The 26,094-nt window shown below is 46.1% G+C and overlaps 1 protein-coding gene across 4 annotated transcripts; it reads right to left on the reverse strand.

Annotated features, from left to right (window-relative positions):
• Nucleotides 1-1,938: 1,938 nt before the first annotated feature.
• FAM186B (family with sequence similarity 186 member B) lies at nucleotides 1,939-26,094 on the reverse strand. Of its 4 annotated transcripts, none has more exons than XM_045465854.1 (8): nucleotides 23,868-24,117; nucleotides 22,561-22,786; nucleotides 18,129-18,311; nucleotides 14,083-15,757; nucleotides 13,375-13,567; nucleotides 11,529-11,707; nucleotides 10,648-10,833; nucleotides 1,939-2,099 (listed from the first exon to the last, which is right to left on the reverse strand). In XM_045465854.1, the coding sequence occupies exons 1-8, from the start codon at nucleotides 23,961-23,963 to the stop codon at nucleotides 2,078-2,080; spliced, it is 2,760 nt and encodes a 919-aa protein (XP_045321810.1). In that variant the 5' UTR covers nucleotides 23,964-24,117; the 3' UTR covers nucleotides 1,939-2,077. The 4 variants fall into 4 exon arrangements, with proteins under 4 accessions (XP_045321810.1, XP_045321812.1, XP_045321809.1 ...); XM_045465856.1 differs by lacking the exons at nucleotides 1,939-2,099; nucleotides 23,868-24,117 and adding exons at nucleotides 7,615-7,952; nucleotides 26,049-26,094; XM_045465853.1 differs by lacking the exon at nucleotides 1,939-2,099 and adding an exon at nucleotides 7,615-7,952 and having other exon boundaries at nucleotides 23,868-24,118.

Genomic DNA, 26,094 nt, shown 5'->3' on the forward strand with positions numbered 1-26,094 from the left:
TGTGAACAAACAAGGGCATGAATATATAAATTCAATCAAAGCTGGTTCCTTTTTTTTTTTTTTTTTAATGTTTATTTTGAGAGAGAGAGAGTTCGAGCAAGGGAGAAGGGGCAGAGCAAGAGGGAGAGAGAGAATCCCAAGCAGGCTCTGTGCCTGACAGGGCTTGAACTCACAACGGTGAGATCATGACCTGAGCCAAAATCAAGAGTGCGATGTTTAACTGACTGAGCCACCCAGGTGCCCCAAAGCTATTTCTTTATACTACTTTGGTTCAAGCCTTCATTGTTGCTCCTCGAATTGATTTCATTCTCTAATGTCTCTGCATTGCCACAACTGCCTCTCTAAAGCAAGATCTAGAACTACCACTCCTTTTCTTGAAAATCATCAGCTTGGCCTTCAAGCCCATCCAAACCCAATTCCAGTCCAGCTCAGCTCCTACAACACCTGGCTCTACCCAATGAACCACAACCACAGGGGCCACTTTCTGGCCCATAAACAGGGTCTAAGCTCATAGTGTTCTATTCCTTTGGATTCCTCTGATTCCACTCCTTCCACCTGTGGTAGTTCTACCCATCCTTCAACATTCTATTGAAAACCCACTTAGCCCAGAAGGCCTTTCCAGACCCTCACTGCAAAGAACATCTCCTTCCCCTGTTCTCCATTTTACTTTGTACCTATACGACATCACTTACCCTGAACTGTGTTTGTTGCATATGCCAGCTCCCCACTATTTGCTGTTTCCACACCAGAGTGTGAGGAGGGATTGTGTCTCAATGCCATCATCACACATCCAGTGTAATGTACATTGCACTCAGTGCACTCAGTAAGTAACTGCTAAGTGAGTGATAGACGGATGAGTGGATGGGGAGTCCTTGGTGCAGTACAAGGACGTAGTTGTATTTATTTTAGCACTGTGCTTTGCATATGGCCTTTACTCTGTGTTTGCAGTAAGATCCTTGGAAGCTTGTTTTATTCACTTTTATACCCTCACTGCCTAGTGCAGAACACAGCCCCACAGTAGGTGTTCAATAAATGTTTAAGGACTCAATAAGTACTCATTTAATTTGCTCTCAAAAGCCTCCAGAGAAGCCAATGGCTTTGGCAAACAATATTTCGTACGTGCTTTCTGCCAGCTTTGAGAGCCTGCCTTTGCAGGGCAATGACAAGGGTGGCGTGTAAACATGGCATGACTGAGGGACTGTGAAGGTGGCCGACAGACAGAATTAGGGCTGTTATAGTGGTAAAGTGTTTCATACAGAGAGATGTGGCTCTCCAGGCAGAAATACAGCCCAGAAGAAGCTTCTGAGGCAAGAGCAGGCAGCTCAACTAATGAGGGATGGGATAACTCATTCCTTAGGGAAAGTCTGACTTGGTTTCTGTGTGTACAGCACTCTGTGCTGGGAGAAGCTACAGCTGTCAAAGCAACTGGACATCTGCTTCTAAAGAGTCTGAGGTCTAGGGGGGCTGAGGACAGGCCCAGCACTAATCCTAGAACAAAGGCAAGGTTGGCCAAGGCTGGGCGATGCATGAACAGAGGGTGGAGAGAGATCCCAAGAGAAGGGGGGGATCTTAGGGAAGATTGGGGGGGACTTCACTGGGGGAGGGCATTTGAGCTCCCTTACTAACCTTTCCTGAATGGGATGGAAATTGTTAATAGCTTCCAACTGGTCTCCCTGCCTCCCCCTCCCAGCCTTCAGTCTGTTCTCATCACTGCAGCCAGAGCGATGCTCTTTTCTTTTTTCCAGTTTCTTTTTTTAAGTTTATTTATTTTTGAGAGAGACAGAGTGCAAACAGGGTGGGGCAGAGAGAGAGGGGAACAGGGGATCCCAAGCTGGCTCCATGCTGACAGCAAAAAGCCCAATGCAGGGCTCAAACTCACGAACCTCAAGATCATGACCTGAGCTGAAGTCAGACGCTTAACCAACAGAGACACCCGGGTGCCCTTCCAGTTTGTTTTAATTGAAGTACAGTTGACACATAATATTACGTTAGTTTCAGGTGTCCCAGAGCAATGCTCTTGAGGTGTCGCTCAGATTATGTCCTTCATCTTCTCAAAATTCTGCAATGGTTTCCATTTTCATTCAAAGTAAACATGGCTCCTATTCAACCGGAGTAAAAGGGAAGTCCTTACTGTGGCCTGCAAGGCACTGATCTGTCCCCTGGTCACCTCTCCCTCATCATTCCTTCTCTTCTCCCACTCACTCACCTGGTGCCACACTGGAGACTTGCTACTTCTGGAGTTTGCCAGGCATGCTCCTACCTCAGCTGTTCCCTTGCCCGGTATGCTCTTACCCCATGGCTCACTTCTCACCTCCTCAAGACTACTCAAATGTCACCTCAGGGAGGCCTGATATGACATATTTTATTTTTTTTAAGTTTATTTTTTGAGAGAGACAGAGATAGCATGAGTGGGGGAGGGGTAGAGAGAGAGAGGGAGAGAGAGATGGAGACAGAGAATCCCAAGCAGGCTCCGCACTGTCAGTGCGGAGCCCAACATAGGGCTCGAACTCATGAAACTCTGAGATCATGACCTGAGCCGAAATCAAGAGTTGGACACTCAACTGACTGAGCCACCCAGGCACCCCGATGTGACCTATTTTAAATTGTAACCCCTGTATTCTGGTACCTTACCCTCTTCTGAAATTTGTGTCTCTCCATGGCATCTTTTACCATCTAACATTTGGTGTATTTTAGTTCTAATTTCTTATCTGGTTTCCTCCAAAAGAATGTAAGCTCCATGAAAGCACTTTAAAAAATCTATTTTCTTCAGTACTGTATCCCTAATGCCTAGAATCGTGCCCAGTATTAGGTGCCCAATAGATATTTGTTGAATGAATGAATGAATGAATGAGGACATAATGCATGTTTCAGGAAGTCTCAAGTAGGGCCTCCTGGCAGAGTTCCTAAAAACCAGTTGCCTGAAGAATCATTTGCAAAGACAGCACTCTGAACTGCAGAGCTGAGGCCCCTGCTGGGGTGGTCAAGGGAGGATGAAGTGGCCCTGACTGAGGGAGAGAGGACCCTGGCAACCAGGAATTGTCTGCAGGATCCAGATGTCCAAGGAGGAGTCAGGAATCTTTTGTCTCTTTCCCCTACCTTTGCCATACTTGCTTTCCACACTCAGCTGAGTACTGTCTCAGGGAAAGCCCACCAGTTTCAGCTGTGTCCATCTTCCAGCAGTGCCCAGATTTTAAATTCGACCCCTCTAATTCTCCAGGCCAGCTGAGGTCCTGAAACAAGCTCTTTGCTGCCTCCTTGTGGCTCCTGCAGCAAAGGAACTCTTCTGGAAAGTGAGGCCACACAGAAGCCAACACAGGGACTCTCTGAACATGGGTCGTGGGGGAGGAAACCTGAATCTTCTTGACCACATGGGAACTCTGAATTATGGCAACTAGCTGCCTCTCACAGACTTTGCCAGCAATGGCAGTGACCATCCACTCAGCAAAGTCCTGACAGGTGTCCCCACTGGACTCAGGCTTTGGTTGTTCCAGGCTGGTCACGCCTGGGGAAAGGCTTTGGAGCAACATTCAGATCCCAGGGCCTACCTCGATGGGCGTCGAGGCCAGTTTACTAGTATGTCTAGCCTCTCCCTACTCTGCCTCCTTCCAACTCACAGCCAATAAATAGTATTTGAGGGGTGATGTGGCCACAGCCAGCTCAGGGTGGGGTGTGTGTAGAGAAAGGGGCTGGGTGTGGCATGGGGTGGTGGTGGTGGGGCTGCAGGTGGTGAACTGGAGAGCCAGTGCCCTGCAGGCTGCTGCTTAGCTGAGCCACTGCTCGGCTGCACCCCATTGTTGTTTTTGCAGGTAACAGAAATCTGCCCAAGCTCATATCAGCCCCCCAGATGGGAGAATATTCTGGAATGTTATGAGGTTTATCTTGTGGACCTATATGGCAGGGATAGAGCTGGGCCTCAGGAACCATCTGGTTGAGTTTATTTTTTCTTTCTTTTCTTTGTTAATTAATTTATTTTGAGAGAGAAAGAGAGTGTGGGAGGGGCAGAGAGAAAGAGAGAGAATCCCAAGCAGGCTCCGCACTGTCAGCGCAAAGCCCAACTCAGGGCTTGAACCCATGAACTGCGAGACCATGACCTGAGCTAAAACCAAGAGTCAGACACCTGACTGAGCTACCCAGGCACCCTGCTGAGTTTCTAAGAAGACTGCTTCTTGCTTCTTTATGTATTTTTTTTCTTCTTTCTGGCTACTTTCAGGATGTTCTTTTATCTTTGGTTTCAACAGTTGGGACTATGATATGCTTAACTGTGTTTTTCTTCCCGTTTATCTTGTTTGGGGTCCTCTGAGCTTCTTGGATCTGTGGTTTTTGTCTTTTGTGAATTTGGGAGATTCTGAGTGATTATCTCTTCAAATATTTCTTCTGCCCCATTCTGTCTCCCCTCTTCTTCTGAGACTTCCATTACATACGTGTTAGATCATTTGTCATTGTGCCATATGTCTTGGTGCTTAGTTTTGGGTTTGCTTAATTGTTTGTTTGCTTTTACTTTTGTGATACAGTTTGGTTCATTTTTACTGAGCTAGCTCCAAGTTCACAGGTTTTTTTTTTTCCCCTCTGCTTTTGTCCAGTTTATTGATAAACCTGTTGAAGGAATTCCTCATCTCTGATATTAAGATTTTCACTTCTAGCATTTCCATTTTTCCATTCATTTTTACAATTTCCTACTCTTTACTCAAATTCCCCAACTGTTACACATATTGTCCACCTTTTCCACTAGACTAGTTTCTTTATGGTAAATATAGCTATTTCAAAGTCCTCACTGATAGTTACATGTTAGCCATGCTCTATTGTATTTATTTTTAATTTTTTTTTGAAGATGACTCCTCCAATCATGGAGTCAGTCATGCTCATCCTTTTTCTGGCTTTCCAAGTTGGCCTCCCCTGTACATGGAAAACAAGACCCTGCATGGCTTTTCCCTCCCTAGCTCTTTGGCTGGGTTGTCTTCAAAAGGTTTTTGTCCTTTCCACTTTACCCACACCTCCTTGAAGGTCACTTAGGGCTTAAAGTAAACCCTTTCCTCATGTCCCCTTCTCCACATTAGTATTGGTTCATCATCTTTGAGGTCCCCAAGGCCATGGCCATGCAAGCAGAGCTATGGCCAATCCCTAAATCTGACTCGAAGAAATATGCCAAGAAGTATTCCTTCCAATGCCTTGGGTTCCTGGAGATTTTTTTGGGGTGGAGGCAATATCTTATTTGACTAAGTACATCAACTTTGCTCTGAAAAAAAAGAGACTCATGTAATATCAAAAACCTCATCCTGGAAAGCCACCGTATATAGTGCTTTAAATAATTTGAAAGGATTTATATAACTCTGCCTTGAAAATAACTGGCCATGAGTTTTTTTTAACGTGTCTTTGACTATCACTTCTCAACAATCATCATGCATAGGGCGTGCCTGGGTGGCTCAGTCATGATTTCAGCTCAGGTCATGATTTCATGGCTTGTGATATCATATATCATAATAAAGAGACATAGATAGAAATATATCTCCTTGGTGTCCAAATCTCTTGGCTTCACAGATTGGGACAATCCAGGCCCTCTTTGTCCTCAAGGGGATGACACCATTGACAAAGCAGAAGAATCAGTCAGACACTTTGCTTGCTTGCCAGAGAGCTTGCTAGAGGATGTCTGGAAAGTCAAAGTCCTTCATCACTAGAGCAGGTATAGCCACTAGGCCCCTTAAGCACAATGCCAAGAGCCTATGAAAATGTACAAAACCTTTAAGATATCATTGCCATCAAAATACAAAAATGTAAAAAAATTAATATGTAGTTGTTTACAAAATGTAACATTGTCAGTTTCATTACACTGTCAAATTTAATATTAAAATATTTTCATTACATTTACAAAATTTGTTAGATTTCATCTCTATGCATGATGATGTTTTTTTAAAAAAAAATTTTTTTTTTCAACGTTTATTTATTTTTGGGACAGAGAGAGACAGAGCATGAACGGGGGAGGGGCAGAGAGAGAGGGAGACACAGAATCGGAAACAGGCTCCAGGCTCTGAGCCACCAGCCCAGAGCCCGACGCGGGGCTCGAACTCACGGACTGCGAGATCGTGACCTGGCTGAAATCGGATGCTTAACCGATTGCGCCACCCAGGCGCCCCAATGATGATGTTTTATAAATGTTTATTTATTTACTTGGAGAGAGAGAGAATCCCAAGCAGGCCCTGCTCTGTCAGCATTCAGCCCAACACAGGGCTCGATTTCACAAACCATGAGATCATGACCTGAGCTGAAATCAAGAGTCGGACACTTAACTGACTGAGCCACCCAGGCACCTCATATGCATGATGATCGTTGAGAAGTCATAGTCAAAGACGTTTAAAAAAAAAAAAAACTCAAAAGATTCAAAAAAAATTTAAGAAAAAGGGGCGCCTGGGTGGCTCAGTTGGTTAAGTGTCCAACTTCGGCTCAGGTCATGATCTCATGGTTCATGGGTTCAAGCCCCTCATCGGGCTCTGTGCTGACAGCTTGGAGCCTGAAGCCTGCTTCGGATTCTGCGTCTCCCTCTGTCTCTGTTCCTCCCCTGCTCTCATTCTGTCTCTCTCTCTCTCTCAAAAATAATAAAAGATTAAAAAAACACCCTCATGGCCAGTTATTTCCAAGGTAGAGTTACATAAATCCTTTCAAATTATTTAAAGTGTTGTATTTAGTGTTAGGGCATTTTATTATGTAGGATACAATTTGGGTGAGGCCTCCAAAGAAAGAATAAGCTTGAGACCTGAAAGGCCAGGAGTGGCTCTTGGCTGTCACAGTTGTCCTGTGTTAAGACCTGCAGCAGGAATGCCTCTCCCCTTCCTCCCCAACCAGGCATCCTTGCCCTATGTTAAGCCATGGCTCAGCAGTAATTTCTACTCTCACATCATCTAAAGGCCAGCTTTTCACATCCCACATCTTCCTCTTCTTTTCCGAGTCTTCACCTTGGATGGAAGCACGCATGGGCACCAATCCTGATAAACAGAATCACTGGGTTGCGGGTTCTCTGAGGACAGGGTCACTTCCTAGACAATGTCCCCAGGCCAGGTGTGTCTGGGCCAGTGGAGGAAAGCTGGAGGCTGAAGGCCAAGTGGTAGATGAGGCAGATGGCTGTGTGCTAGAGGGGAGTAGGGTGGACAGCGGTGCTCATGAGCTGAATCAATTCACGAAAGCAGTGTTGTAACTGCTTGAATTGAAGAGTTGCCAGAGATGGCCTCCTTAGACCACACCATCTAGAGGTGGAACCTCTGTGTCTTCATTTCTTCCACCTTTGTCCTTACTCCTCAGAGACGTATCTGCCTTTGCCTCCTACCCAGTGACATCTGGCTCTGACTGGTACTTGATACTTCCTTTTGGTCTTATCTTCTGAGCCTTCTTCCTGCTAATCATCAGCACATCAGTTACTTATTTGTCCATGTCTGTGATGAATTGAAAAATTACTGGTGCCTACTGCATGCCGGGCACTAATCGTGGCCGCCCTGGCTTGCTGGCTCCCAAAGGGCAGAGGTGACACTTGGGGAATCCTCCCTGATTGGTGTCCAGGTAGGGGCCAGATGGTCATAGATCCGGTTCCAAAACTGAGTTCAGTGTGGGTTTCAGCAACAACACAAAAAGTTTTAAAATGAAACACACCTCTATTTTATTAAAAATGTACAGTTTGGGGACTGAAGGAGGGAAGTAGTGTTTCTCAAAGTTCTAGGACTACTTAGCAATGCCCAGGATGTTTGTTTAAAAACACCAGCTGGGAACCTGCATTTGAAACAAGTTCCCATGTGATTTTCAGTCACCCTGAAGTTTGAGAATCACTGACTAATGGATGGAGTGGGGACTGAGACTGTCTTGATCCTTCTGGCTTTATGGTTCCAGGGAAAGACTCATTTGACTTTTTACAAACAAGCTCAGCTGACTCATCTGGGGCTTCCCGGGATTCGTTTCTTTTGGTCGCCAAGACACTGAAAGAGTTAATTCAATTATGGGTTGGAGAGCAGCTGAGACAAGGCCCCAGGATATGTGTGCCCACCTGGCCCACCCAAGAGCTTCCCTAGTCAGCTCTGGGAGACAGTCCAGAGCTGCGTCCGGATTTGACCTGGATGCGGAACTGCTTAACATAACCTCCCTGCCACATCCCAGGGGCTCTGCTTCTCTTCTTGTGACCTGCCTCTTGTCTCATATCACAGAAAATTTCCTCTTCCCTCCCTTCATTCTTCCCTGTTCCTTCCTATCCATGTTCCTTCCTCTCCACTCCCGTCTAATCTCCTTCCCAGAAACCAAGTTTTAATAAGCCCTCTCCTCTGTCTGCAGCATGTTGGAGATCTGTGCGAGTCTGTGCTCACTGCATCTTGGCCATGCATGTGAACCACCGTGTATGTTAGCTGTGCAGGAATAGGCCGTGAGCAACAGAGGGCAGGGCAGTTAGAGTCAGGATTAAGATCCTTCTCCAACTGCAGACAGTGTTTGGTATATGCAGGCACACAGCTGTCTTACCTGTCAGAGCCCAGAGGAGATGCTTGTAAGACAAAGCAGAGAAAGCTCTTACAAAAGGGGGTCTGCTGGCTTTTGAGGGACATGGCCTTTCTAGTGTCCCAAACCATAGAGAGATGAATAGCCCTTCCCCATATTCTGAGAGGCCACCCAGTGACCTGTAGATGAGACAGGCTGTCCATTCCAGGCAGGCAGCATGTAGTTGGTCCTAGTTAGGAAACCAGATGGTGGTGTGACCTGGGCCAGGGGAGCTGGTGAGGCTGGCAGGATCACAAAGAAGTGAGTGACCTGAGACCACACAGCAGGTGGATGTGAGCATCTGTGATGAGGCAGGGGCAGGCGGTCAAAGAGAAGGTACACTCTGGGAATGGAAACAGAGTGTGTCTGCAGAGGCCACATGCACGGAGCACTCACAAAGAGAGCAGGACGGCCACCATCCCTGAGGCAGCAGGAGCCTGGACAGCGGCAGAGAACTTTCATCAGAGAGTGGCAGATTCCCATGTTATGATAACGGGGTCCCAAGACAACATGGCGAGCTCCCACACTGAACCATCCAGGACCAGCCTGACACGCAGGTAGGCAGTGCCAACCTGGGATGCGGATCAAGAAGACAGATGAAGCAGGGCTTTGTCTCTACACCTGATAGTATGATAAACTGAATGAACTTGTATGGAGTTAAAAAAAAAAAGCGGGGGGCGGGGGGGGAAGAAAATTGTATTCACCTAAATTCCCCTGGAAAGGGGAAGCTGTCTTTGTTGGGAACAATATTTTGATAAGTGCTTAAGCCTGAAGCTGAGATCCCAGTGGAGGCCTGGGTGTGGGTGGAACAGCTCTGCATGAGACAGGAAGGAGTTTTTGAGTTTTGCATGTTACGCCAGAGAGAGAGGGGAAGAAAGAGGCTGTTGTTTGGTGCTTTTCATTCTGAATCCCTTTCCCCAACATCCTCTTAAATTTTCAAAAAGATACTAATATCATGAAAGGCTTGGGGTTGAGTGGAGTGCATATTCTCGATATTTATGTACCCATATTATGTGTGGGGAAGAACAAAAGGGTTGGGGCCTCAGATTCAAACAGATGCCAAGCAAAGCCCAGGCACTAGCTGGGATGCAGAGAAAGGAGGAGCTCGGGGACGAGAGATATACTGTAGGTGACCTTGGGCAAGTTTAGCCAAATCTTAGTGGGGCGGGGCCCCAGTTGACCTCTGGTTACTGAGTTCTGCCACAGTGTTGTTTTGGTTGCTCTCAATCAATTTTGTTTGCTTTATCCAGCTCAACACCACACACACATACACACACACAGATGCACACACACCTCTTAGCAATTCTCCAGGAACTGAAAACCAGGTATCTATGTACCAGCTGGGACTCTCAGACCCACTTCAGAGCAGAAGTAGAGCCAAGGACCAGCCTTCTTTGATGCTACCATGCCACCCTGTCTCACCTAAGTCCCTGTCTGGAGGACAGGGCAGCACCAGCATCTTACAGCCTTAATTCTGGTTAGATCTAGACTGGCAGCCATCAGTACCCTCTCCCTGTCAGAGATCTTTAATTGGGGCAGGGCCACGGCCATAAGAGGCAGCAGGGATTGCTGCAAAAATCTAAAAACGCTCCTTGAAAGAGCCTTAAGTCTTCAACAGAACCTTCCTAACTGGAATAGCCTCTTGTTGGCCTACTGAGTCCTGCCTCTTCCTCTCAGCTGCTATTCCTGCGAACTATTCTCCAAGGCAGTAAAGAAATGAGAAAGCCAAAGACAGGCCCAGTCCTGAGTCTCAGGTTCATCACATGATTCTTGGTCTCCTTCATCTCTCCATTCCTCTACCTGGCTCTCCTTGAGAACAACCTTCAGGCCTAGGACAAGATTCACATCCTGAGCAACTCACATGCAGCTCAAAAAACAACTGGGAAGTTAAGACATGTGTAGCGATCTTCTGAGACACTACATAAAGTCCTCTGAGAAAACTAGAATGGTGGCATGGGGACCCAAGCTGATGGCCAATGAGGCAGGTAAGCATCTCTCTGTCTGATGTGGTACAATAAATGAGGTTGTTATGAATGTCTGGAAAGAGATCTCTTGGGTGGTTGGACACAGTCAATGTGTACTCTGGCCCCTGACCTTGGTGGGAAGGTTTCTCCAAATCCAGATTAACTATCCAACCTTGTACCTTACCAGGCCTTGAGGGACCTCAAGCTTTTGTGGTAGGAGGAATGCACATCCAAGGTCAATAGCCGGGGAATGTCTGGGCACCCCCCTAGCTGGTCCCAGGGCAGGCCGGGGGGAGTCTTCTTTTCTATTGGGTGACTGGAGGAGGCCACATCAGTCTTCCAGATGGCTTCTATCTGGTTATCCTGTTGTCTGGGGTGTGGAGGTTGAAAGTGTAGAAAGAGATAAAGGGTTAGACACACAGAGGGAGACTGAGAAACAACAAGCTCTCCAAAGCCATAAGGCCCAAAACGTCAGGACTTGTTTTCTTTCCCTCTCAAATAGTTGTTATCACCATCCTGTCACCTCTCTTCCCCTTAACTCTAAGCCTCACCTCCCTGGGGCTCCTTTGGCTGAGGAGCTGCTGAAGGGGTTAGCCTCTGTTCTTCTAGGCACATGCCTCGGGGCTGCTCTGCACTGGGCCATACTAGGTGAGGATGTGGGTCTTCTTGACTGCCCAGAGGCTCATGGTGTCTCTTTCTGAGCCTGGGTGGTGGGGTCACACGGTGGGAAGGATCAGGCTTATTTATATGGACAGGCTAATGGCAGGTGCTGGACCAACAATGTTCAGGGCAGAAATGGTTGTAGGCTCTCAGATGTGGGTCCTCAGAGTCTTTCAGTTGCAATGTGAAACCTATCTGGATCGGGCTGGCTCCTGAGCCCACCCATCTGGGCCAATGGCTAGAACTGAGCAAGGCAGCTGAGAAGGCAGGCATCTTACAACTCATGAGGTGAACTCTGCCTGCCTGTGCCTTCACCAAGCTCCCAGTCTCCCCAGTCTGGCCACCCCAGCTTGCTCCATCTCCCCACCCATCCAGCTGGCTGCCTACCCGCTTCCCTGCACCTACCGAGCCATGCACAGGGGCTCACATTCCCAGTGCTTGCATGGAAAGTGCCCAGGAGGCTGCCTGCAGGAGGGGCCACATGAGTGCGTGTGCCGGAGAGAGGATGTGGGTGGCTTGTTTTTCCTCAGCTTTGTGGAGGTGACCACAGGGATGTGCAGACGAACGTTCCACTCCAGCTGGAGCTAGGGACACCAGCAGAGAGGCATCAAGGAGACAGGAATTTATCCCCTCTCTAGAGCAGAAGGAGGCATAGCCTGACTCAGGGCTAAGAAGAGAAGGTAAGGCCCAGGGAATGCCTCCAATCAGAGAGCCCTAGAACCCCCAAGTATCAAATTTCCTAAAAATTCCTTGAATTATTATTTGCTAGGTTAGTTCCTGTTTTCTCCTTTGTTGTGGAGAATCTGGACAATGAGCAAAACAGCAAAAAAAAAAAAAAAAAAAAAAAAAAATCTAAAGGAAGCCAGAGCAGCTGGAACTCGAGAGAGCACTCAGGATTCACAACATGAGGCCAAGTTGTGCCTAGAATGCTCTGGGTATTTTTGTATCCAGCCTCTGCCCTGGCACTGGGTAAGGAGCTGGGGAAACCCTTCTAGCCACCCAAAGAATTGTCATATAGTCCGTTGTTAACAAGTCAAGACACCTACAACTTAACAAGTGAAGATACCTACAGGAGATGATTGGGACTAGTACAAAGTGATAGGAAACTGAGTTGGGAGATGGCCCCATGACCAAGGCTTCTCCAACTGCCTGACACAGGAACTTACACTAAGTCCCTCAGCACACGGCTTCCCCCAGACTTGGGGGGATTCCCCATGGGTTCTGAGCCAATGCTATGATTTTCTAATTCCCTGGGAGGTCAGCTAGTCCTCTGTGGACCATGTCAGCACTTGCTACTTCTCTGACCCTGCTAGCAGGGGAAACTGAATCTAGCCCTCAGAGAGTAAAAACAGTGCAGACCCACAGATCAGGCCTCAGAGTGACTTTGTACTGTCAACAGCAACACCAAAACCCAGAAGGCAATGAGAAGTGCTGTCAAAAATGAGAGGGAAAATGCATTCTAACCTAGACTTCCATATCCAGACCAACTGTCAATTAAGAAGGTACTAGGGGCACCTAGGTGGCTCAGTTGGTTAAGCATCTGACTTCAGCTCAGGTCATGATCTCGTGGTTCATGGGTTCGAGGCTCTGTGCTGACAGCCCAGAGCCTGGAGCCTGCTTCAGATTCTGTGTCTCCCTTTCTCTCTGACCCCTCTCCCACTCATGTGCACGTGTTCTCTCTCCCTCTCTCTCTCTCTCAAAAATTAAAAAATAAACATAAAAGAAAAAAAGAGTGAAGGTACTACGTAAAGACATTTTCAGACAACCAGGGTTTCACTGATTTTACCTGGCAGGAACCTTGGTCAGGAAGTGATCAGAAGAGACCTGGCATCTAGAAAGCAAAGGAACCATCCACAGAGAGAGGCAAAGTGAGATCCCAGCATGTGGGTAAAAAGGACAGCTGTGACTAAGTCAGTAGAGGAACCAGAACACACAGGAACAGGGCAGAGGGCCCCGTGGGGGAGGGAGAACTTGAGCATAAAGTTGGGACTACAGGATCCAGCTGCCTTCTCTCTCCAGAAGAGTCTTTCTCCTACAGTTCTGTTTGAGGGCCCCTCTCTCTCCCACTCTCCCCATATAAAAAATCAGAAAGCTGCCCTTCCTTATGCTTGAGCCTCCAGCCTTTGCCTCTTCCTGGCTCAGAGTCTCTAACCTGCCCTCTTATTTCCTGTCCGCTACCCTGCCCCCAGTTACACCCCACCAGCTCACATCCCTTCCAGCTGTGCTGACCCCCCCAGTGAGGGAGGCCCACCTTGGGGAACATGGTCACCATGCTGCTCAGGCACTCTCGGCGCTTCTCCTCCAGGTCCTTCTGCTTGTCTGTCCAGGCCTGCAGCCAGAGATTCTGCAGGCGGTCAATGTTTTCCAGGTAGATGTAGAGGTTCTGGGTCTTGTAGGTAGTCTCAGTTTCTTGCATAACTTGTATGTGGTTGGTCACTTCTTGTCTGGGAAATGAGGTAAGGGAGTTAGTGGGTGAAAGGGCCTGCTCCCCAAGTCTCGTAACCAGCGTTGACTCTGCGTTTGTAATTCCTGACAGCAAGGAGGGAAACAGAGGTTGCTGAGAGTCAGGAAAGCAGGGAGCAGAGAGGTGGGAGGTGGTGGCAGGTGAGGAGCCTTGGGGCCAGGCTGGAAACAGAAAGAGAGAATAAGGCCAGCAGGGGAACATATCAGGTGCATTAGGGACAGTGCAATAGGAAGAGAGGAAGAAATAAGGAAGTGGCCTCAGAGGAAAAACCCACCAGGGAAAGAGCAATGTGTATGTGTAAATGCCCGACCTCCCACACCTCCAGGGTCACCCCAGGCCCAAGGTCAGACATCTTTTGCCAGCCACCTCCCTCAGGGGACCTTGTCCAGGTCTGGGGTGACTCTCCATTCCCATTTGCTGCGTGCTCCTCCTCTCCCTTTGGGTTTTGTCTCTGCCCACACACTGCAGTTGGCGTGGGTGTCAGGGAGTACCTACCGGAGGCTCTGGAAGTGTCTGTAGCGGATGTACTTATGGCACAGACACTGCAGCCGAAGCACGTTCAGCTCCATGGTGGTGGTGGTGAGATCCAGCGCCTTGGTGCGTAGGTAGTGGGGCAGCCCCAGGTCAGCCTCCTCGCTCAGGAGCTGCAGATTCTTCCTCTGTGCCTCCACATCCATGTGGTATACTTTCCCCTTGAGAGTTACTGAGGCGATACGCAAAGGAGGCCGGGACACCTTTTGGATGGACGTCCCCGTGACAGGAAAGGAGGCCGATTTCTTGGGCTTTGTGGGAACCTGGCAGGTCCACAGTTTCTGGGTAGACTTGGCTGAACTCGTGTTCCTCTGGTTTCTGGGGGCAGGCTGCTGGGTATTAGGGGACCTGGGAAAGTGCTTCCTGCCTTGGTGAGCAGACTGGGCCCGGCTTGAGGGAGGTGCCAGTGATGCCTTCTCCAAGTCCCTCCACTGCCTGGTGGTCATGAAGAGCACCCTGTCTGTGCCCTCCCCTGGAGGCTCTGGCTCCCTCCATGGGCCCCCTTGCTCCTTTTCTTGCTGGCCCGACCTCTGCCACTGCTCCCTTGCCGCCTCCTCCACCGTCCACTGTTGCAGCTTCTCCTGGTGTTCCTGCTCCAGCAGGGCCCACTTCTTCTGACGCTGCAGCCACATCTCCTCCTCCTCCAGCCACTGCTGCCTCTGCCTCTCCCAGCGGAGCTCTTCTTCCCAGTGCTCCGCCTTGCTCTCCAAGGCCACCTTCCTGGAGCTCTCTGGGGACAGCTGCATCCTCAAGTGGGGCTTAATTTGGAGTCCTTCCTTCTCCTGGGATGCTTCCTGGACATCCTTTTGGTCTTTCACTTGGTGAAAGAAGTGGCCTGGGCTTTCTGCCACCAGTCTTTCCCATATCTTAGGAGACCTGTGATCCACCGAGGATAGCATCATGGGCTGAAGATGTTCGGTGTCCTTGGTGCTGTACACATCCGCAATCCTCGAATACATGGTCATGGTGGAAAGTGGCTGAGATGGTGAAGGCCTGGCACCGCTGTCCCAGGCTGTGGCCATGGGACCTGGGGAGAGTGGTGAAAACCACTGCTCCTTCTTGGGTTCCTGCTGAGTTTCCTTCATGACTGTTTCTTTCTCTGGGAGGGTCTCTTTCTCAGGGGGCCCCAGGGAGTCAACCAAGATCTTGGTCGGTTCTTCTGCTTGATCTCTAGCAGACTGAGCCTTCTCTAGCTGGAACTCTAAGGCATGCTTTATCAGGAGAAGGTCATGGTATTTCCCCCCTAGAATTTCCACTTGCTTTAGCAGGGCATCCCTCTTGCTCTGGAGAACTTGGAGGGAATTCTGGAAGTATAGCCTCTGGGTGCTAAGTTCTTTGGTCATCTCTATTTTCAGGTTCCTGTATTTGGTCTCCAGGCTTCTGTTCTCTTTGTGCTGGAGGGTCAAGGCCTTGTTGAGGTTCTCTACCATGGCAGACATGTACCTGATGGCTCTGACCTCCCCCTGGTTGAACATGGTGGAGTCCAGGAGCTCCTGCAGCATGGACTTCACCTCAGAGACCTTCGTGCAGGTAGCATGACTGTCCTGGAGCATCTGTTCTGGGCTCAGTGGCTGAGGGTAGGGTGCAGATTTTGGGGGTCTCTGTTCCCACCAGCCCTGCCAGAAGGTGTGTTTGGATACTAGGAGAGACAGAACAAAGGCAACAAGCTCCCGTGAGCCCCAACAATTATACTGATTCTGCACACCCTGCCTGGCCAAATTCCCATCCAACTCTCTTACGCCTTTGGCAAGAATAAGGAGCTGAGGCAACAGGTGAGGCCAGGGGAGATGTTGTCAGGAGAGATCTCTGCCAGGCTCAGAGCTTGCTCAGAGTTTACCTGTCAGGGTGAGCCAGCTCCATAGCACCTGCAGGGCCCATGGGCCTGAAACTATTCAATTCAGTTCAGTTCAATTCAGTGTACCTCTTTTTTTTAAATATTAAAAAAAATTTATTTATTTTTGAGAGAGAGAGAGAAAGAGAAACAGAGTGCAAGCAAGGGAGGGACAGAGAGAGAGGGAGACACAGAATCTGAAGCAAACTCCAGGCTCCGAGCTGTCAGCACAGAGACTGACGTAGGGCTCGAACTCACGGACTGCGAGATCATGACCTGAGCCGAAGTCGGACACTTGACCGACTGAGCCACCCAGGTGCCCCTAATTCAGTGTACTTCTGATCTCATGTATTTCCCTGGAGTAAAGTCACTTTCCTAATCATGCTACTTCCCAGACTCAATATCCATGTTTGGCTATCTATTACCAACTATCCAAACTCTGGAAACCTACCTGGCACTTAGACTCCAGGTCACCTGAGAAGTTTTGTTTCCCTTTCCTGTTACCATTAGACTGTGTAGAGAATTTATCACATGGTTCTGCAACTGTTCATATGTTGGGTTTTTAAATGACTAATGTCATTTCCCATTTTGGGGGTCATGAACTCCTTTGGTAGTTCGATGAAAGCAGGGGACCTTCTCCCAGAAAAATGCACATAAACACAGACTGTGCACTATGTTCAAACCCGTTCATAGACCTCAGCTCCTCAGGGCTGGATCACGATTATAGTTGTATCCTCTTGATCTACTATATGTAGAGCTGCTGGAGTGATTATCTTGGACCATCCATTCATCTGCCCATTCAGTGAACATCACTAACAGAAAAAACACTGGCTACCTTTGGGTGAGGAGCTAAAGGGATATGGAAATTAAATGGCATTGAAGTCAAACTAGCATTTAGCTAATATTGTCAGAGAGGTCATATGGTTCAGAGCTTGAATTCTGGAATCAGATAACTTAGACTTGAATCCCATCCTTACCACTTGCTTTAGGCAAGTTTCCTAACTTCTTAGTGCCTCTGTTTCTAAAAAATGGGGATAACCAACCAAAGCATCTACTTGTAAGATTTCACTAGATTATGCATGTTTAGCGGCAAGCACAGTCCCAGGTATCTAGTAAGTGTTCAATAACTAATCCCTAAAAAGAAACTAATAAGACACAGTCTTTGCCATCCAGGAGTTTATAATCTAGCTATGAAATATATACAAATTACTATACTTCAAGATATAACATGGTAAGGATTGTAGGAGAGATTATCTCCTTATCCACCTTTCCCTGCTTCATCCCTCCCCCAACTATCAATCTTGCTTGATTGATAAGGAGTCTGGCCATGAGAGTCAATGGTGAAACACCAAAGTGACATATTGTTTATTAAGCTCTGAGCATGTTCTAAGCATGGTGCCAGATGACTTACACCCAGTGGAACCCTGCAAGTGGGCGGGTGCTCCTCATTTTGTATATGAGGAAAGTGAGGTTCAGAAAGATCATGTAACTTGTCCAAAGTCACACAGTCAGAAATTGGCACATGGGATTCAACCTCAGGTCCATCTGACTGTGAAGCCCATATTCTTGAGTAAGATTAAAAAGCCAGAAAACCTAAGCGTGGGGTCTGGTTTTGCCACAGATTTTTGCTTTGTTTTGTTTTGTTTTGTTTTGTAGTCCTTTCTCTTCTCTGAGATTTAATGTTCTCATCTACAAAGCGTAGGAGGAGTTAAAATTTCAAGGTCGAACTATGTTGTTGACTGACCATTCCTGGAGCAGCCACAATTAAGAAGATCCTGGAAGGGCATCTGGCTGAGTCTCGCCAGACTTCTAGGCTCTACAGCTGGATTTGGAGTAAGGAAAAGATGTTCTTTGGGCTGTAGCTACAAATTCCAGCCTTTTTGGCCTACTAGCCTTGATTCTTAGGACCTGCATGAGGCTACAGCTCCAGAGAGTACCAACAGGGACCTGTCTCCCCATTACCCCTCCCTCTAGCCCCAAGGGATTGCTTAGAAGTGCTCAGTGCTCAGCTTGGGTTAAACACCCCAACCCCTCGCTATTGCCTCTCCATCTCAGATAAGGCTTTTGTTATGGAGGAGAGTCAGAAAGACCCCACAGGTGCTGGCATGTGACCTCTTTTCCTGAGATGGCATCCACCTCATTCAACCCCCCCCCCCCCCAAGGTGTTCCTGGAACCTACTTTGTGTCCTTTGCTTTTGTCCTTCAATGAGAGTGGAACAAAGGGAAGTGAGAGATTCGATGCCTCCTTTGGTGGCAATGAGAGAGAGAGGTAATACCTTCTCCATCACCTCAATCCATTCATCCAGGGCTTCCTCTTCCTCCTTACACTTCCTGTTCCTGAGCTCATAGGTCAGACTGTCACCTAGAGAGGGAGTGGGAGATGCAGACTGAGTACAATCTGTCCTCTAGGGAGCCCCAAGTAGTCCTATAGCACAGGGGTTCCAGCAGGAGGCTTTGAGGTTGGATTAGTTTCACCTCTTAATAACTGTATGATGTTGGGGAAGTCACTTACTTCTCTGAGCCTCAGCATCCATGCCTGTAAAAGGGTTGGGTGGGGATTAAATGAGATAATGCATGTGAAATGATTAACGTGAAGCCTGCTGTGTCGAAAACGTACAACAGACGTTAAACAGTATTGTTGTTTAACTATAAGGCTAGGGATGTGTCTGCCTTGTTATTGCTCTATCCCCATTGCCTAGTTTGGTATCTGGACAATTAAATGAATTAACTGGAGTGAAAAGCCTACTTAGTTCTTGGGGGCGGTTGAAGGATCATAGAACTATGAGCTCCTTGGAGGCAGGGCAGGGTGAAGGGGGTAGGGCACATCCCTATACCATCTCACTCCAACACTGCGGCATCCACCCAACCCCATAGCAGCCTAAGGTCTCACGATGGCACAACAGTGATGTTAACAGGGGCAGCACCTGGTCCAGGACTGGGTATAGTTGGTCCACACTCAAATGGCTATACCAGTTGTTTACAGCTGGCATCAGAGCTGTTTGGCCCATGCAGTAAGGGTCATTAAGTACTATGAATATCACCCATGGATTCTTCTATAAAACACCCGGCATGGTCCATCAAAAAACTGTTAGAGCTAACAAACAAACTCAGTAAAGTTGCAGGATACAAAATCAACATACAAAAATCAGTTGCATTTCTATAAACTAATGATAAACTAACTGAAAAAGAAAGAAAACAGTCCCATTTGCAACAGCATCAAAAACAATAATATACTTAGCAATAAATTTAACCAGGGAAGGATCTCTACACTGGAAGCTATAAGACATTGATGGAAGAAACTGAAGACACATATAAATGGAAAGATATTCCACCTTCATGGATTGGAAGAATCAATATTGTTTAAAATGTCCATACTACCATTTAGAGCCATGTACAGATTCAATGAAATCTCTATCAAAATCCCAATGGCATTTTTCACAGAAAAAAAAAAAAAAAACCAGAAAAAAAAATCCTAAAATTCATATAGAACCACAAAAGGCCCCAAATAGCCAGAGCAATCTTAAGACAAAGAACAAAGCTGGAGGCATCATACTACCCAATTTCAAACTATATTACATAGCTATAATAATCAAAACAATATGATATCGGCATAAAAACAGATACGTAGACAAATGGAGCAGAATTGAGAACCCAGAAATAAACCTATGCATAAATGGACAATTAGTATTTGACAAGGGAGCCAAGAATAGACAGTGGGTAAAGGATGGCTCTTCACAGTAATGTTGGTCAACCTGGACATACACATGCAAAAGAATGAAATAGGACCCCTATCTCACACCACTCACGAAAATTAACTCAAAATGGATTAAAGACTTAAATGTAAGACCTGAAACCATAAAACTCCTAGAAGAAGACATAGGGAAAAAGCTTCTTGACATTGGTCTTGGCAATGATTTTTTGGGTATGACACTAAAAGCAAAGGTAACAGAAGCAAACATGAACCAGTGGGACTATATCAAACTAAATAGTTTCTGCACAGTAAAAGAAAGGATCAATAAAATGAAAAGGCAATCTACAGAATGGGAGAAAATATTTGCAAACTGTATACCTGATAAAGGGTTAATATCCAAAATAAGAAGTTCATACAACTCAATAGCAAATGAAACAAAACAAAACAAATAATCCAATTTAAAAAATGGGCAGGGGCGCGGTTAAGTGTCCGACTTCAGCTCAGGTCACGATCTCGGGGTCCATGAGTTCGAGCCCTGCGTTGGGCTCTGGGCTGATGGCTCAGAGCCTGGAGCCTGCTTCTGATTCTGTGTCTCCCTCTCTCTCTGTCCCTCCCCCATTCATGCTCTGTCTCTCTCTGTCTCAAAAATAAATAAACGTTAAAAAAAAATTTAAAAAATGGGCAAAGGCCACACAAGATGTGATAAAGACAAAAGGAAGCTGGCCTGGTCTCAGAGATCTTTTCCTTCTTGATGCAAGTACACAGCTTCCAGAAAGTGGTCCCATGACAAGTGACAGCAATTTAACTGTCTAATTGTAGCTACTTTGTAGCTAGTTGTAACTGTGCAAGTCATAGCCACATCCCTTTGATCAAATTTACTGTGCTAGCTATGACACATTTTGAACTGGTTTAAATGTACACGGCACAGAATCAGTTATCAGACAGCCTATCGACTTGGGGAGAAACCTATGAAAGGTGCAAATCTCAGCATCGCCCTGGAGTTTAGGAAAGCAGGCAAATGTGTGTCCCCCACTGTGCTGATAAATGTGTCCATGGTCGCTGCACTTTTCCAAACACCTGTCAGTGTGGGCCTGGCTGGGGCAGGACCAACTCCCCAGTGATGAGGAAAGGACAGCCCAGAAAAATTAAATGATTTGCCTGAGTTTACGCATCTACTAAATGGTGGAGACAGACACATCTCCTCCACAGCCAGTAATTTTAACCACAAGGGTGTGGTGTCTCCTGAAGTTGGAAAGGAAGTTCAGTCAATGTGACAACGGTCAGTGGCACTGAAGAGAGTGAGAGCAGGAGGCAGGGGCCGACAGCACCAGACAAATACTAAAACAAATATCCTGAGATATTTTGAGGGCACACTAACATTAGAGATGATGAATTTAAAATGACACCAATTTGGAAGCACTTATTTTGTTATTTTTAATTTTCTCATTTGTAATATTAAGGATGTTAAGCCAGATTATATTTACAATTCCTTTCAACACTGTGATTAAATACGTATGTGCAAAAAAAAAAAAAAAAAAAAAAAAAGACAAAGGATCTGTTTTTTAAAGAAGACATACAAATAGCCAACAGGTAATGGAGATCAACATCACTAACTGTCAGGGAAACACAAATTAAAACCACAATGAGATATTACCTTATTCCTGATAGGATGGCTATTATGAAAAAGACAAGAGATAAAAAGTGTTGATGAGAACACGGAGCAAAGGGGACCCCTGTGCACTTCTGGTGGGAATATAAATTGGTACAACCATTTTGGAAAACAGTATGAAGGTTCTTCTAAAAATTAAAAATACAATTGTGATATGATACAGCAATCCCACTTCTGGGTATATATCCAAAGGGAATGGAATCACTGTCTCCAAGAGATATCTACATGGCCATGTTCATTGAAGCATCATTCACAAAAGCCAAGATGTGGAAACATGCTAAGTGTCAGTCAGTGGAGGAATGGTTAAAGAAAATGTGGTATATACAATGAAATATTAGTAAATCATAATAAAGAAGGAAATCCTGCCATTTGTGACCAAGGGGATATACCTTGAGGGTATTATGCCAAGTGGAATAAGTCAGATGCAGAAAAACAAACACTGTATGATCTCGCTTATACGTGGAATCTAAAAAGCTGAACACACAGACACACAGACACAGACACACACACACACACACACACACACACAAAGTTGAATTCACAGAAACAGAGAGTACAGTGGTTGCCAAGGGCTGGGGGGGTGGGGGAAATGGAGAGCTATTGGCCAAAGGGTACAAAGTTTCAGTTATAAAATTAAAATGTTCTGGGGATCTAATACACAATGTGGTGTCTATACTAACAATACTGTATTGTATACTTGGAATTTGCTAAGAGAGTAGATCTTAAATGTTTTCACCAGAAAAAAAAAGGGGGGGGGTAACTTGTAAGGTGACAGATGTGTTAATTAACCTTATTGTGATAATCATTTCATAACATATACATGCATCAAATCATCACATTGTACACTCTAAAGTTACACAATGTTATTTGTCAATTACATCTCAATAAGCATGGAAAATTTAAAAATATAGCTAGCATGGATTTGAATTTAGTTTCAACCCTGCTGATAGATGAGATAACAGAATGGACCTATGACAGGCTTCATCACACATGCAGCTAATGTCACAATCTACTAGGTTTTGGACTATTACATGTTTGCCCCTCTGGTGAGTGGAGATGATTGCCGTGACAGAAGCAAGGGAATATCTCACTGGAGTGTGTCTTTTGCTCCCTTGGCAACCCACCAACTGCCCTGCTTTTTCCTCCCAGTGAGAGTTGACCTGGGGTGGGGAAAGGAGGAGCCAAGAGCCAGTGTGGGACCAAGTCAGTGGGGAAGCGGCCTGCCCTCAGGCAGCCAGTCTGCAAACTCACCCCAGTCACCCAGCCAGCGGAGAATTTCATACAAGTGCTTCTCTTTAGTATTAGCATCTTCAGAGAAGGAGGCAATTTTCTCCAGTAAGATGAATCTGTTTTTGCCCTTTTGCTCCATCTGGTCAGGTTTTGCCTTTTCTTTTAAATCATATCCTAATTCTTCCTGGAAGCTGTTGATGACACAGTTGACGTTGTCCAAGATGTCTGAGAGCTGGGAAGAAATGTCCTATATGGGAGGCAGCAGATTGTAGTGTTTAGGGGTGTGAACTCTAAAGCCAGATACCAGGTTCTGGTAGTGTGATCTCAGACAAGTCAGTTCACCTATTGGGGCTCTAGTGTTATTACTTCTAAAGTGGGGATCATTAGGGGCGCCTGGGTGGCGCAGTCGGTTAAGCGTCCGACTTCAGCCAGGTCACGATCTCGAGGTCTGTGAGTTCGAGCCCCGTGTCAGGCTCTGGGCTGATGGCTCAGAGCCTGGAGCCTGTTTCCGATTCTGTGTCTCCCTCTCTGTCTGCCCCTCCCCCGTTCATGCTCTGTCTCTCTCTGTCCCAAAAATAAATAAACATTTGAAAAAAAAAATAATTAAAAAAAAAAAATAAAGTGGGGAGCATTATATATCAATGTCACAAAATTTCTTCTAAAGATTAAATGAACTAATATTTGTAAAGCACTTAAGACAGTGCCTGGCACATAAAATAAGTGTTAGCTCTTATTAATGTCACTTTGATGATTAAGACCAAGTCAGGAAGGGAAAGAATACTAAATATCCAGGGCAAACAATTCCTTCAGAATTTCAAAATTTTCTAGGGACTTCTGGACATCTCACAAGGATCCAGAGGCAACAGACTGTAAAAATGAGTTCCTAAGAAACCTTTAGGATCAAAGGTACTAGAGGCTCATGGGCAGGGTGATTTCAGCCTTTGGCTATTTCTCTATAAGCTTCTAGGGCTTAGCTTGAAGGATTCTGACAGGTTGCCCCGAACAGACCTCAATCAAGAACTCTGGGCCCTTCCTCTTGCCCTGCTAAGACCTACCACATAGTGGTAGGACCATCCTAGGGCTTCCTTATGGGCTGTTCCCTTCCTGTGCCCAGCCCTGCCTCAGAGGGCTGGTTCGATTCCAGCCGGCCCTGCAGAGGCCAAGTCAAAGAGTTGGAATTTTGAATTAATCTGTTCGCAAATCCAGCCTGTTGAAGATGCCAGGAACCCTGAGGGCCCAGAGCTGGAATCTTGTTCCAATCTGGGATCAGTTCTCAGTCTCCACATCAGATCCCAAAAGAAGGGTGACCCCCTTATCTCAGGTGTTACCTCCTGAGCCCGTGTTAGCTGGGCAGCCTCAATCCTTGAGATGATGGCTTTGACCGACGCAGGGGTAACCAACTGTAGGGGCCTGTTTTTCTCCATTTTGGATCACCCTGTCAGTCGCAAAGATGTCCTGTGTCTCTGGTACACAGACCTGGACACGTGATACTGGCTGCTTTGGGGTTAAGGGCTCCAGGGCAGTTCCTGAGTACCCTGCCTAGCCACAGCTCCCTGTAACTGCCAGACATCAGGTTCCAACTGACCTTTTCTCCAGTGACATCATCAGTTAGATTAGAAGAATGGCTCCTTGTCATCTATCTGCTTGGCTATCTAGCCTTTTATCCATTGCTAATATACATTAAGTTCACCTGTTGCTTTAAGTAATTAAATGTTCTTCTACCAAACTAAATATTAATGGCTAAAAATAAGAAAAAGCAATTAGAAAATGTTCTTTTCCCAAAGAGAAGTTTTTAAAAATTAAAGCCAGTCAATAACTAACGATAATACGTTTGCATTTGCACCAGGGCTCAAGGGTCAATCTGCACTTTTACTTACCGAAGGTGACCATTATTGCAAGATGGCTTTTAAAAACGAATGTTTAAAATGGACATTGCTTTACGCCCAGGACCTAGAACCAAGCCTGGCACACAGTAGGCACTTAACACTTGCTGAATGAACACATATGTAAGAACAGGTACGTATACTGCAAATTATTCTTCCATGCTATTTAAAAGTATTCCCATTTAGGGGCGCTTGGGTGGTTCAGTTGGTTGAGCATCCGACTTTGGCTCAGGTCATGATCTCATGGTTCATGAGTTCAAGCCCTGTGTCAAACTCTCTGCTGACAGCTCAGAGCCTGGAGCCTGCTTCAGATTCTGTGTCTCCCTTTCTCTCTGTCCCTCCCTTGCTCACACTCTTTCTCTCTCTCTCTCCCAAAAAATAACCATTAAAAAATTTTTTTTAATTATCCCCATTTAACAGATAAGGAATTAAATATTGTAAGTTCAGTTCTTAGCAGTGCCATGGCCACTTAATAACTTGTCACCTGACACCCATCTTTCATATACCATCATTCATTCATATATTTAAAGTTAATTCTTTTCTTGCCTCTTTCACTCAACAAACACTTATTGGTAACATTCTACATGCCAAGCCTGGTCCTAGATACTAGAAATACATAAATGAATGAGATCTAGTTCTTTGAGGCACTCATACCCTGGTTTACGGATACCTTTCTATCTATACATCTTGAACTGGATAGCCCTTTAATCCCTTATGATTTGAGAGCATGTTGTAATTTATAAACAACTTATTCATGTATGAGCCAGCTAAGGCTCAGAGGACTTAAGAGATTTACCTAAAGTTACAGAGCTGAGAAGTACAGAGTCAGGACTTTACTCTGATTTCCTGATTCCCAATCTGAGGTCCTTTCTTTTTTTTCCCCTTTCTCCTTCTTTCTTTTAAACCCAATCATATTGATAATTAGGTTACATATAAATGACCCAAACAAGCCAATTAAAAGATAGAGATTATAAGGTTCAATTAAGAAAATCCCAAGACTCAATTATGTGCTATCTATAGGAAACACACTTTAGGGGCACTGGGGTGGCTCAGTTGGTTAGGTGTTGGACCCTTGATTTAGGCTCAGGTCATGATCTCACCACTCATGAGTTCAGCCCTGCATCCAGCTCCTTGCTGGCAGTGCGGAGCCTGCTTGGGATTCTCTTGCTCTCCCTCTCTCTCTGCCCCTCCCCTGCTCGTGCACACGTCCTCTCTCTCTCTCTCTCTCAAAATAAACTTAAAAAAAGGAAGGAAACTGGGGCACCTGGGTGGCTCAGTAGGTTGAGTGTTCGACTTCGGCTCAGGTCATGATCTCACAGTTGGTGAGTTTGAGCCCCATGTCGGGCTCTGAGCTGTCAGCTCAGAGCCTGAAGCCTGCTTTGGATTCTGTGTCTCCCTCTCTCTCTCTCTCTCTCTCTCTCTCTGCCCCTCCCCTGCTCACATTCTGTCTCTCTCTCAAAAATAAATAAATGTTTAAAAAAAAAAAACATGCTTTAAATAAAAAAACACACATAGGTTAAAAGTAAAAGGATGGAAAGAGGTAAACCATGCTAATACTAATCAAAAAGAAAGTTGGAGTGGCTTTATTAATATCAGAGTTTAGAATAAGAAATATTAGTGGGGCACCTGCGTGGCTCAGATGGTTAAGCATCCGACTTTGGCTCAGGTCATG

Source organism: Leopardus geoffroyi, chromosome B4 (assembly GCF_018350155.1).
Source record: "Leopardus geoffroyi isolate Oge1 chromosome B4, O.geoffroyi_Oge1_pat1.0, whole genome shotgun sequence".
NCBI lineage: Eukaryota > Metazoa > Chordata > Mammalia > Carnivora > Felidae > Leopardus > Leopardus geoffroyi.

What these genes read in the sequence shown, in the direction of transcription:
- FAM186B (XM_045465853.1), bottom strand. Translation starts at nt 23,963, where the DNA reads ATGGAGAAAAACAGGCCCCTACAGTTGGTTACCCCTGCGTCGGTCAAA. An exon ending in AGACACTTCCAGAGCCTCCG is followed by an intron (nt 13,568 to 14,082) that starts GTAGGTACTCCC and finishes CTCATTTCCCAG; the next exon opens with ACAAGAAGTGACCAACCACA. An exon ending in TTGAGGTCCCTCAAGGCCTG is followed by an intron (nt 7,953 to 10,647) that starts GTAAGGTACAAG and finishes TAACTCTTTCAG; the next exon opens with TGTCTTGGCGACCAAAAGAA.